This window comes from Nothobranchius furzeri, chromosome 13 (assembly GCF_043380555.1).
Source record: "Nothobranchius furzeri strain GRZ-AD chromosome 13, NfurGRZ-RIMD1, whole genome shotgun sequence".
In the NCBI taxonomy this organism is placed as follows: Eukaryota; Metazoa; Chordata; class Actinopteri; order Cyprinodontiformes; family Nothobranchiidae; genus Nothobranchius; species Nothobranchius furzeri.
Window position 1 is genome coordinate 55,063,125 of NC_091753.1, and position 13,942 is coordinate 55,077,066.

At 46.5% G+C, this 13,942-nt stretch overlaps 1 protein-coding gene across 1 annotated transcript; it reads left to right on the forward strand.

Moving 5' to 3' along the window:
• The first annotated feature begins 6,440 nt into the window (after positions 1–6,440).
• On the forward strand, positions 6,441–12,558 carry dusp14 (dual specificity phosphatase 14). Its single transcript, XM_015950954.3, has 2 exons — positions 6,441–6,583; positions 11,143–12,558. The coding sequence occupies exon 2, from the start codon at positions 11,234–11,236 to the stop codon at positions 11,864–11,866; it is 633 nt and encodes a 210-aa protein (XP_015806440.1). The 5' UTR covers positions 6,441–6,583; positions 11,143–11,233; the 3' UTR covers positions 11,867–12,558.
• Positions 12,559–13,942: the final 1,384 nt, after the last annotated feature.

The window sequence follows — 13,942 nt, forward strand, 5'->3', positions numbered from 1 at the left end:
GAGTTAAGTAGGCTGTTTATGTACCGAGCTCCAGTCGCTTATAATCTGTACAGAATGTGAGAAAACAAGCCAACAGACTCCTCACCCGCTCCTGAGCAGCCGGCTCCTCTTCATCACCCTGATGGAGTCTGATGAAGTGTTGAAGGGGCAGCAGATGCCAGTGTCGACGCCCTGCTAGTGTGCAGAGACACAACGTTTCTCAAGCCTCCCACACACTTTCTCCTTCCTGCTCGTCTCTTAGAGATAGGATCTCCTCCAGGAGAAGATCATCAGCGTGGAGCTTGTCAGGTTCAGGTGCTGAGAGGGAGACGCAGTGCCTCCTGATAATTTAACCCTCCCACTGTCCTAATGGGTGTGACCCCTCGAGGAAAGTTGACCATTGAGCAGCGCTGATGGTTTATCCCTTGGGTCCACGTGGCAGGGGTGAGGAGTGAGCACCACCTCACCCCTGCCACGTGGACCTCAAGGGATAAACCATCAATCCTGCTCAATGGTCAACTTTCCTGGTGGGGTCACCCATAAAGACAGTGGGAGGGTTAAGGTGTTCTAATTTCTAATCTGAGATTATAAAGTGAAACAAACAAATTAGGAGGGAATGTTCTGGATTCTCTGGAGTGATGCAGTCTGTTTATTCACACATTTGTTGCTGCTTTATTTTTTATTTTTGTTCTGTTTTACTTACTTCTTCACACATTTGAGTCCTTATTTTTGCACCTTTTAGCTATTTTTGGAGCAAGATGATTTTAAAAAATCCTTTAGATTTATTTGCAGCGTTTAATGTTTTGTTTGCGCGTGTGCTATTTTGCGTGTTTATTTTAATTTTCTCACCTGATTACAGGCTGTGCTGGATTCACAGGATCATTTGAAAAGAACAGGACAGCATTACATGTCAGAGTTCAGAGCAGTGAAACAACCTTTTGACCTAATGTTGGACCAAATATCATGTCGTTTATTTCATTGGTGTTCATGTTTACAGCACTCAACGCTTGCTGCTCCTCAGTGCACACCGTCCTGCATCTTTTCTATATCTCGCTTCTGCAGCAAGCCTGATTCAAAGGAACAAATTAACTCAACAGCTTGTTGACAATTTCTGCAGGAGCCTGTTAATTAAACGTGGATTTAAATCAGATGTGCTGAAGCAGAGAAAAATCTGAAACATGCAGGACATTGTGCACCGCGGACCGAGACAACACTGCTCAGCATCACATCAGTTGCTTATAAGTGAGCAGGATTTATGATCTGTTTGGATTTTCCTTGGCTGTAGAAGTCGTGGAGACTTAATTCCGATATTTTACATGTTTTTTCAGAGCGGTGAAAGTAGGCTGTGTGTTTTTAGAAACAGAAAAAAGAAACCACAAACTGAGCGAGGACAGATTGATCTCCTCACGCTCTTGTATCGATTTTTAACTTTGCTGCTATTCAGGGAGGAGAGGAGAGAGACGTCTTCCACATCTTTGCTGTGTGTTGCTGTAGGAGCCTTATAAGGACACGCACACATACATCCCTCCTGTGATCTGGCCATTATAGCTGGCTGGTGATTAACACAGAGGTGATCCTATCAACTGAAGGGGTTACCGTGGCAACCAGGTCTGTGCCACACCGAGGAGAAGGAGGGGCTGCTTGCAATCGCCCTGTTGCTCACGCTCATCTGCTGGGCAGAGGAGTCGTGACTAACCCAAGCGACAAAGCCTGCTGTACACACACACACACGACCCTCTGCCTCCCCCACCACCCCCACCCCATCTGTGTGTGTCTCGTCCCTAACTCACGAGCGGCAGCAACAAGCTGTGCAGGACTCCGCAGGATGAGATTATTGAAATGAGATAAGATACCTCCACTAGCTGTGGAAATGAGATGTATGCAAAGGCACTCATGTCTCATCTTTACACTGTGTGTGTGTGTGTGTGTGTGTGTGTGTGTGTGTGTGTGTGTGTGTGTGTGTGTGTGTGTGTGTGTGTGTGTGTGTGTGTGTGGGACGCTCTCGCATGTTGCCACAGCAAACACTTAGATACCATGTTTGTTCACCGCATCACAGCTGGAGCACCAAGGGTGCCTGTGGGATCAGCAGCAACTTTATTTAGTGTGCGCGCGTGCACACACACACACACACACACACACACACACACACACACAGGTTGTATTAACAGACACTGATGATCTGCTGAAGCTCGTGGAGGTGAAGATGTTTCTGAACCGTCTCCTTTCCTCCTGAGTGGCTTTCATCCATTAGGAACCAGACTGGAGAGTGAAGGAGTCCAGCGGGTGACTGAAGGATGAGAGGGTGAAACCCTCAGCTGTGTTATGGAGCTCAGGGTTCATCAGTGTTAGCAGCTGGTCAGTCACAGCAGACAGCTGGTTATCACAGCTGTGATGTCACTCATCCGCCATTCCTTCCACAATGCATCTGACTCACCTGAATCATCCAACCATCTGGTTCATCATTCCATCCATCCACCCATCCATCCATCCATCCACCCACCCATCCATCCATCCATCTATCTGTCCATCCACCCATCCATCCATCCATCTGTCCATCCACCCATCCATCCATCCATCTGTCCACCAATCCATCCATCCATCTGTCCACCAATCCATCCATCCATCCACCCATCCACCTATCCATCCATCCATCCATCTATCTGTCCATCCACCCATCCATCCATCCATCTGTCCATCCACCCATCCATCCATCCATCTGTCCACCAATCCATCCATCCATCTGTCCACCAATCCATCCATCCATCCACCCATCCATCCATCCATCTGTCCACCAATCCATCCATCCACCCACCTATCCACCCATCCATCCATCCATCCCTCCATCCACCCACCCATCCATCCATCTGTCCATCTGTCCACCAAACCATCCATCCATCCATCCATCCACCTATCCATCCATCCATCTGTCCATCCACCCATCCATCCATCCATCTGTCCATCCACCCATCCATCCATCCATCTGTCCACCAATCCATCCATCCATCCATCCATCCCTCCATCCACCCACCCATCCATCCATCTGTCCACCAAACCATCCATCCATCCATCCATCCATCCATCCATCCACCTATCCATCCATCCATCCACCTATCCATCCATCCATCCATCCACCCACCCACCCACCCACTCATCCATCCATCCATCTGTCCATCCACCTATCCATCCATCCATCTGTCCACCAATCCATCCATCCACCCACCTATCCACCCATCCATCCATCCATCTGTCCACCAATCCATCCATCCACCCACTTATCCATCCATCCATCTGTCCACCAGTCCATCCATCCACCCACCCATCCATCCATCTGTCCACCAATCCATCCATCCACCCACCTATCCATCTATCCATCCATCCCTCCATCCACCCACCCATCCATCCATCTGTCCACCAATCCATCCATCCGCCCACCTATCCACCCATCAATCCATCCATCTGTCCACCAATCCATCCATCCACCCACCTATCCACCCATCCACCCATCCATCCATCTGTCCACCAATCCATCCATCCACCCACTTATCCATCCATCCATCTGTCCACCAGTCCATCCATCCATCCATCCCTCCATCCACCCACCCATCCATCCATCCATCTGTCCACCAATCCATCCATCCACCCACCTATCCACCCATCCATCCATCCATCCATCCATCTGTCCACCAATCCATCCATCCACCCACTTATCCATCCATCCATCTGTCCACCAGTCCATCCATCCATCCATCCATCCCTCCATCCACCCACCCACCCATCCATCCATCTGTCCACCAATCCATCCATCCGCCCACCTATCCACCCATCCACCCATCCATCCATCTGTCCACCAATCCATCCATCCACCCACCCACCCACCAGTCCGTCCGCCCATCCATCCATCCATCCATCCATCCATCCATAATCCATCTACTTTTTTTCAGGATTTCTCTAAATCGATGCAGCTTCATTCAGATGTTCATGTTCCTCCCTTTTCATTCTTCTCTGATTTTGGGCGACAGCGTTCCGATCTCTCACAGGAATCAGAACCAGGAAAAGACTCTCAGGAACTGTGCTGCTGTTTGTTTCCACTGGATTGAACTGGGAATGTAATTAGGGATGACTGAGGCGTAATATCTCCCTCAGGAGCTTTTTCACCCAGGCTTGATGTTGGAAGGCATGTCTGATTACAGCTCTGCACATGGATACGTTCACTAAGGGCTTGCACAGAGAGCCCTGCAGGTGCAGCTACAACCTCCAAGGTCTCGGAGCAATGGCTGTTTCTTCCAGGCGGGCAGTAATGAGATTTGAAATAGAAGACCTGAAGAAGCGTTGGTTTGTTTGCTCTGTACGCCGCTGGGTCGCCACGCCAAGGCTGCATTTAAATTGGTAATGTGAGCGAGTGTGCAGCACGAAGAGGTGGAAACGTGTTGCTTGAGCAGATCTGTGGGTTTTATGAGATCACAAATCTCTGCAGATGCTAATGTAGCCATCAAAGGTCGCTCCAGACGCTAATTAAAACTCAGAAATGGTTGGTGATAATTGTGTCATCTGGAGCGAGTCCATTTCTGAGAAAACTCCCTGCAAATGAAAAATCTGTGTCATCACCAAGCTCTAGGATGTGAGTTTAGAAACTTCAGGTCAACAAGTAGCACATTAGAGGTCATCAGATGACCTTCGAACAGCCTCCAGCTCCTTAAACATCGACTTTACTTCATTCCGTGTATTTTGTCAGCTTGCCTTGCTTGGTTCTTTTAAAACACAGGAAAAAGCCTCCAGCTCCTGTTTTTACTTCAGTCTCATTTGGGTTTTAAATCTGAGATCATCAAACTTCTCAGCTTCTGTCCTGCAAACTACCAGAGACCTCAACAGTGATTCTAGTTTTGACAATAAGATAAACATCCTTCACAACTCATTTCCTAATTAGGTCACGAATCTATTCAAGACCCAATCTGGGGCCTCAACCTTCACCTTTCTCAAACTGTTTTATTACTGAGATCTTTATCAAGTTTAATGACCGTTTTAACACTGATAGATTAAGGACAGTTAAGTCATATAAATGTGTTTTCTCTTTATGAAGTCAAACATAAGGTTATCATTATATAAAGCCTTTTCTCAGTTTTTAGTTTATTTTATGCATTTACGTTGTAGATGATCTTTATTTTGTTCTCCTTATTGATGTTTTATGAGTCATGATCATTTTCTCCTTCTAAAAAACAAAAATGACATAATTTCAATGTTTGCCAAACTGCATTCTGGGAGTTTTTCAAACTGTTTCATAAAACTTAATTTGATAATTCACACATTTTTTATTGAGAAAGGTTTTATATTTATATTTACTCTCTGAGTTATCGTAGTCTACCGTAGCCTACACACCCCAAATAATAAAAAAACAAATAAACTCTAGTCATGTTTCTGACCTGCTGCTAGGTGGCAGCATGTTTCCCCCAGATGTTTCTTTAAGTACTTTTACAGCTGTGGCCCTTTTGTTATTTTAATAAATGAACTCATTAACTGCTCAAAATTTCTCATAATTTGCACGTTTGTACTGTGTGGGCGTCGGACGAGCCCCCGCACCGTGAGAACAAACATCTCAGCTCTAAAACCGATCTTCACCCGCATACGTCACACGTAACGTGATCAGGAAGCAGAAAATCCATGTGTTAGGAGATCGTTTTGGGCCGCTGCTGTAAAAAAAAAGTGAGGAGCGAACCGGAAAAGCTTCTGCCGATCACAACTCGACCACGGATTATGAAAGAACGGATAACGCTCGAAACGCGCTGATTCTTCCTGATGTAAGAGGTGAGTCTCCGCTTTGTTTTGTTAGTATTGATGATGACATCATCATAGAGCGCAACGTTCTGTGATTCTTAAAAAAACTGTGAAAATGCTGAAAAACGCTGGCAGCGAAGGGCTTTTCTTTTCTGATCAGGAAATCCAGTGAATGAGTTAAAGACATGAGTAAGTGATGAAATGTTGGAATTATCGCTCCAGGAATATTTAAGATTGCTTTTTTAAATTGTTTAACATGTTAACCTAAAATTATAAAAGAACATGTTATTGTACAGAAAGTAAAAAGTTGGCCTTTGACCTCATAACATTCTCATCAAAAGCCTTTAAGCTCCTCCCAGAAACAAGTTTCAGGTGCTGTCACTGGTCGGATCTTATTTACATGAAAAACAAGCATTTGAAAAATGTTACATGTTCAAAATATGCCAGTGTCTTTACTGAAAAAAATACATAAAATATTTATAATAAAAACATAAAATATGTTTCCCTAAATAATAAAAGGGTCTAAACAGCAAAAAGAACCAATCAGGATCTGGAAATTTTGGCTTGAAGCTCCTCCTCCTGCTGGATGCTCCGCCTCTCTGTGGCACGGATCACCCGTCATACATCAGCTCCGGTCCCTCCTCCCCGCATACACACGCGCGCGCGCACGCAGCTCCGGAGCGGGCGGATGAGCGGGTGGCTTGTCTTTCCGCTGGCTTCCCCGCCATGGTGCTGCGCGTCTCGGGCTGCTCTCTCCATCCTCTCGGCCGTCTGGATGTTCGGACCGACTGAAGGTGGATCTGCTGCGGCTGCTCCTCCATCTCTCCCCGGGCTGGTGAGTCGACTTCAGCCGCTGATGGCTGCAGTTTATCGGCATCAAAAATAAGCTTTTTAAACACCCCAAAATACATTTTAAATTGTTAGGAATAAAAAGTTTGCCGCGTGTTTTAATGGTGAGAAAAATGAACAACACGAGGTTTTGTTTAGGATGAAACGTCGCGCTCCTGTTGTGTTGGTTGTAGTTGTAATTTCATCTATTTCTAGCATCCTAACTTAGAAACGCACATCTCATCTCGCGTCATGTGCACGTGGACGTGCAGCGCGTGCGCAGATAAACGGTCCTCATTCACGCGACTGATTCATCAGTTATTAAAGTTGTGGATTCATTAAGAGGGATGAATCTTTAATTTATACAAAAACAAATATGTGGCTTTTTTGCGTTTTTATAAACAATAATAAAATAATAAATAATATATTTATAACAAATTATTAAACTTTACTGTTGTATCACCACTTGGAGGGACATTCCCTCCATTTTTAAATGTTTATTTCTATCTTCCTGAACAGAATGTGTTTGGAAAAATGGAGATCTAAGTTCTCGAGGATGGTTAGTTTTAGCAAATAAAAGGTTTTTAAATGTGTGGTTGACTGAGAACAATTTTTAAAATGTTTCTTCAGGTTATAATTGGTCACTCCAAGTGTTTCACACAGGCTGAACATGAAAATGGTCTCCTACACCTATCTCCTGCATTAGCTTCTGATAGAAAACAGAAGATGAAACTCTAGGATTAGAAAAGCCTGACAGATCTACGTCACCCTGTCACTTAAAATTCATGGACTCGCACATCTTGACTCACGACGGAAAGGCTGTCGTTGGTTTAGCGTCCAGGAAACAGCAGAGAACGTCTTCGTTAGTAGAAGCTAACCATTAGCATTAGCAACTTCACCACATGGTAGAAACTCCTCCAGGCTTGGGTTTTTGTGGAGGTAAAACATCAACTTTCAAGTCAGTGGTAGAGTCGCAGTGTCCAGATATTAGGAAGTAAGTCTCCACAACCTGCCGTCTGAAGCTGAAGCTCAGCTGCTAGTTACTGGAAAGAGACCACTGCAAATGTACTGATAAAACATGTCACACTCCTTTAAATACCAGCCTCTAAAACTGTGTAAAGTCAGCCACTTACTAGCTGTTAGCTTATCAGTCCTGTGGGGTGTAGCTCTGTTTCTCCAAACTGAGGTCATTCAGGAAGCATCTAAATTATTTATAATGTTTATACAGGAACACGTCATCAGATAAATAGATCAATTAAAGGAAAAGTGTCCACGTTCCTCTTGGTTCTCATGTTTCTGAACTCGATGAACCTGCAGCTTTCAGGTTCTTCATGTCGTCGTTGGCAACGAGGGTAGGTGTACTTATTTATATATTATAAAAACGCAGCAGCGTTGACAACAAGTGTGTGTGTGTGTGTGTGTGTGTGTGTGTGTGTGTGTCGTGGGTTCTAATGGGAAGTTTCCGTCTGCGCTGCTGCTCCAGTTTCTCCACCAGGCGGGTCGTTGTGGAACGTGGAAATGGACTCCTGAGGAATCTCGCCGGCGTGGGAAAGCCATCCAGAGATTTAAGATCCAGGAGCACCTGTTGACAGGACTCACCTGATTAATGAGGGAGAATACGAATACTGAGTTTATTAGGTCACCGTGAATCCTAGTTTTAAAGGATATAATCTGTGTGGCGGTAATCTGCAGTTGCTTCAACGCGCCGTGGATAATTGAGTTTATTTTTATTTTTATGGGAGCGACAGCATGTGAATAATTCTTCCTCCTCCGCTCCATTCAGCTGGAGGTATAAATAACCACGAGGATGGAGCACATTTCAGCAACAGGATTACTGTGGTCTGTCAGCACTTTGGGGATGGGGGGGGGGGGGGTCGGGATGATTAGATTTCCTCATCTTCTTCAGCCCCTGATGATGACGATGCAGAGTGGGTCAGTGGGTGCCTCAGTCAGCATCCAGCTTGCATCTCTGTTTGTGGAGCGATGAATCAGCTGAGCGGAGCTGAAACCAGTCGTTCTGATTCCTGTTTTAGTGAAAAGTCGTTCATTCAGTCGGGTTTTCAGAATCGGTGAGAAGAATGTGGAGGATGTCGGGCTTCTGCTCCATCAGACACGTCATTAATGAACGGGTTCAGACCAGCGAATGCAGGAAAACTGGGACATCTCAGTCAGCGCGTCGGAAAACTGTTCCTTTTGGAAACATGCGGCTGTGCTTTTTGTTATTGTGTGGAATCATGAAATCACGCGTGGTGTTGCAATTCTCTCGTGATTTTGTGACTTTGCAAGATCAGCGGCGTGAAACGTCTTGAGGCCCAATCCCAGTACTCGCACTTCCTCGCTCGTGAGCGAATGTGCACATTTTCAATGTGTGGAAGTTGATCTGCACTTCACCCACGCCTGAGTTGATTTGGGTGAAGGGTATTACCCACAAGCCATTGCTTTGGGAGAAAAGGCTCAAGTGCCTTTTCTGAAAATATGTATTTTTAAATGAAAGCAGTTCATTTTAGGGCGATTCGGTGATGCTTTGAATGTTTTAGACAAAGCAGCAATGAATGTAAATAGTTTGGTTGTTAATGAAGGTTTTTAATAAACAGTAGCACAGCCACCAGCGTTCCGGCATGTGTTGCGGTCGATGCTTTTCCAATTCGGCGAGGCAACAGTGCCAACCACTGCGCCACCATGCAGCAGATTTTAACATGTACTGCTTAAAGGGACTTTACGGAGTTTTGAATTTTTATGCTCGTGATCGCCCCCTCTGGCAAAAAGCGTAACGGCAGCTTCAATAGTAGACTCGTGCACGAGGCGCGCATGCTGTACGTGCACACTCCTTAACGAGAATAACAGCTGAGACAGTCTCGTGTGTGTGTGTGTGTGTGTGTGTGTGTGTGTGTGTGTGTGTGTGTGTGTGTGTGGCCCGGAGGACAGAGGACAGGAGAATGCGCAGCTAATTAATTAAATAATTTGGTTCTGTACCTTTCTCTTCAGCACAGCCGACAAAGGTTTATGATGGGTCAGTCCTCCTGCATGCTCAGATCATTCCCTTCCCTTGCTTGAAAAATTGTTCCAAAATGAAAGTTGAACCCAGATCTTTTTTATCCGTGAATTCAATGCCGTTCGGCGAGTCTCAAATAAAAATTTGGGCATCTTACTGTAAAAAAATATACCATTAATGTAAAAAATAAATAATAAATAATTTATGTTCACGTCCAGAATCAAACCTGGGTCTTCTGCACGGGAGTCTGACGTCTTACTAGGCGAGCTAAAGCGCCAGTGACATAATTTGTATCTGTAACATTTATATCCTTGATGACAGCTGAAACAACGTTCAAAGAACGGTTCGGAGTGAAAATGGCTATTTTGTTGCTAATTTGCAGGAAATATCTAGAAGAAAGTTCTACAGAAAGTAGCTAAGGGTCCTCAGAAATGTAGCTAGCTTTGTCACTAGGCGTTAGGAACAGCGACAAAGTGGCACTGCCTCTCTCTCTGCTGCTAAAGCTACGGATAGCAAATGCTACGGGCGATGCCTGAGCGTGAACGCGCATGAAGCAGCCTGCTCGACCCGAGCATCTCTCTTTTTCTGTGGTTTTACAGAAAAACAGGCAATCACAGTAAAAATGCCAGGGCTCATTCTACAGGACCAGGGCATTGCAGGAGAATGTATGAAGAAGACATTTATTATTTCTAAACATGTTTTGGCTGTCACACTTCCATAATGCCCCTTTAAGCTAAACCATCAGGCTCCTCCTCTGGGAAGTCCAGACCGATCCAGATGGAAATCCCATAAGAAGGATTGTTTTGGGTGAATGCACCATGGCTCGGCAGCTGACCTCCTCCGTCACACTGCATTAACACACATTAAAGATTGGACTTCCAGAATCGTGTTTTTATTTATTTATTTTAGATTTGAGATTAAATCAGAATCAGCCAAAATCAGGATTGGCTCTCAAAATCAGAATCAGTGCATTTCTAATAATTGTCTATAATATTGAATCATTTTAAAGGTAAAAAGGTCCAAGAATGCTGCTGCTGAAAGGTGCTTCCATCATGAATAAACACCTCACTAAAGTTTAAATGGTTTTGTTGAGTCATTTTGTTCATTTTTATGCTAAAATAACTCAAATCTAATTTTCTAGAAATGTTTATTGCAGCACAACTTCAGTTTCATCTGTTATTTTAGTCCAGCTATCAAACAAACAAGGAGGAAAAACAATAAAAGACGGTCTTATGTTTTAAACGAGTGAGTTATCACACCATCTTCTGATCACTCTCCACCCGCTGCGGATCTGGAACGACGTCCGCAGCGGCGACGGACGGAAAGATGAGGTGTGATGTGTGTGTGAGAGCGGTGCATGGATGAGATGAGCTGTTTGCCTTCGGGTCTCCTTTGCTCACACGGGGTGAAGCTCTGAGGCGGCTCCACCTCAGCGTGGAGACGCGAGACAGACCAGATCTGGTTGACACGTTTTTAAAAGCCCTTAGATTCGAGCGTAGCTTCAAACCAGCGCGTTTCTAAAGGGATGTTTGGGTTTAAAACGAGAATTAAAACCAGATTTTCTTCTCTTTCAGGATCATCTGGCGGGTCTCGCCGTCCTACTATGATCCTGAACCCCTTGAAGATTTTCCGTCTTTGACAGATTTCTCCATCCTCGGTTCCTCCATGGGTTCTCGCAGCCAAGGCTTCTTCAGCAACCACCACCACCATCATCGCAGCTCCATGGTGCCGGCCACGGTGCCGAGGCTGCTGCCCGAGAGCGGGAGCCTTCTGGGGGGCATCGCTCAAATCACCCCCAACCTGTTCCTCAGCCGAGGGAACGTGGCATCCAACCGCAGCCTGCTCCTGTCTAAAGGCATCACCTGCGTGGTCAACGCCACCATCGAGCTGCCCAACTTCAACTGGCCCCACATGGAGTACGTGAAGGTCCCGCTGGCGGATATGCCCCACTCCCCCATCTCCTTGTACTTCGACAGCGTGGCCGATAAGATCCACAGCGTGGGGCGGAAGCGAGGGGCGGTCCTGGTCCACTGTGCGGCCGGGGTGAGCCGCTCAGCCTCGCTGTGCCTGGCTTACCTCATGAAGTATCACCGCGTGTCTCTGGCCGAGGCGCACGCCTGGGTCAAGGCCCGCCGTCCCGTCATCCGGCCCAACGGGGGCTTCTGGCGTCAGCTCATCGAGTATGAGAGGAAGCTGTTCGGCAGGAACTCTGTAAAGATGGTGCAGACGCCCTACGGGGTCATGCCTGATGTTTACGAGAGGGACCGCAGGACCCTCGCTCCATATTGGGGCCTGTGAGCGTCGTTCCTGATCGTTCATGCAGAATGCTGGGATTTAGAAGGAAAATGGAGCTCTTTAGCCCTTCTGGACTGTAGTTTTAGACTTTGTTCTGGTCAGCTGATGTCAGACGCATGAGTGTTTGTGTGCGAGTGAGTTTAACTGCTGTTGTCGGTCCGGTCTGTGAGATGGGAGCAAGCCAAGAGTCCTTAAGGGGAGGATCAGATGGGACCAAACGGACGTGACGCTCTGAGCTTGGAGGACGGTACCGTCTACTTCTTGGCTACTTCCGGTGGAGGCGAGTACCAAGAGGAGGTGTTGACTGACAGTGATGTCCTTTTCCCGACGTGGTGTCATGTGGTGGTTTCGTGTCAGTTTTCCTGTGATATTTAGTGTGAAGAGCAGCAGCGTGCTCTGAAATCATGGTAGCATTAAAGAACCGTGCCCAGAAAAAAAAAAAAACAGCACAAGAGCAAACGATCTCACTGCAGCGAGCTGATGGAGATGGACGGGAGGCGCTCGCGGTGCACTTTACCTGAACATGCAAAGATGCCGAGGCTACGTTGCTGAAGGCGAAATGCTGAAGCTAGAGCTGAAGGTGAAAGCTCCTGTGTAACACAGGGTGTTCTGTTCTGTCACCACACTATTGTAGTGCTGTCTGATGCTGTATTAAAATATCTGCTGCTTCAAAGAAGCGGTAGCTCTACGGAGAATGTTTCTGTCCTGCAAGTTTTGCCTCCGGTCCAAATTCGGTGAAAGTTGGAGGCATGGACGTAATTTGGGGTGGGGGGGAGACAGGGGGGACATGTCCCCCCCACTTTTTTCAAAGTCAAGATTTGACCCCTGCACTTTTTACCATCCAAAAACAATATTACGCTGTATTAAACTGACACTGGATGAGCTCTAGGACCAAGTGGAAAACAACCGTTTGTGTTGAAGCCCGTTTCCCATTAGAGCTTACTGTAAAGATACCCCCCCCCACACACACACACACACACCCCACCGAACTCCGTGTCCCCCCCACTTCTAAAGTGAAAATTACGTCCATGCTTGGAGGAAAGTCAACAGAAGCTGAGGGCGTCCCATTGCTGTGGTTTGTGGTGTAATGGTCCCAGGAGGTTCAGAGAGTCAGGAGCAGCACCTGAAACGCTCAGTGAGAGGATTCTTAAAGGGGCAGTTTGACTCTTTTCAAGTCAGAAAGTTTATGAACAATAAAAATGTGCCTTTGGTAGATTTATGAACAGCTGACAGCAAGTCTGAGTGCAACCAGAACCAGAACCCCCCCTAAAGCAAGAGACTCCTAGTGGGTCGTGCAAACGCTATCGTTTGAAAACACTACGCTTGGACTGTTGGCATTAAAGGTGCGCTTCACTCATTTGATCAATACAGCGGTCTCCAGTGGACGTTCTGGAACTAGTCGTGATCCACGTCACAGCTGAGCCTCAGACGACAGGTTTTGGAGTCTTACGGCGCTTACACATTAGCGCCGGCACGGCCCCAAAGGGGATCGAACGGCACTGGAATTTGCTTTCACGCACAGGTCCGATTTGCGTTTTCGGTGCCGAGGCGACTCTTTTTCTCAGACCTTCTCTCCAGTGGTCAGACTGGGACCGAGGCGACGCTACGGAGTGATTGGGCGGCTGAAATGATGCCTACCGCCTCCGATCTGCGAGAAGCCAGCGGGGGGCACCCGCATGCGCGATTAATTTTCATGCTGGACGCCGTTGAGTAAACTTCTGTCTGTAGCACGGAGCTGCCGATCAGTGTGGGAACGGGAGGAGAGAATAGCTGTGTGTGTGTGTGTGTGTGTGTGTGTGTGTGGCACAATATTATGAGGACACACACAGCAAATGAATAAAATAATGTGGTTCCGCGACTCCAAAAGCAACACAGCTCATGTCCGCCTTTGTTTTTTTTTTTTTTTTTATCTTGAGAGGCGCTATAGAAATGATATTTTCTTCTTCTTCTTCTTTACCTCATAACGGAGGACAGTGCGGACTTTCCCGCGTGCATGAAACACCGCCAACAGGCTCGGATATTTCCGCATTCCTGAGAAGTCCCTCATATCTTTATGTGAACACCACACCGCCCGTTCGA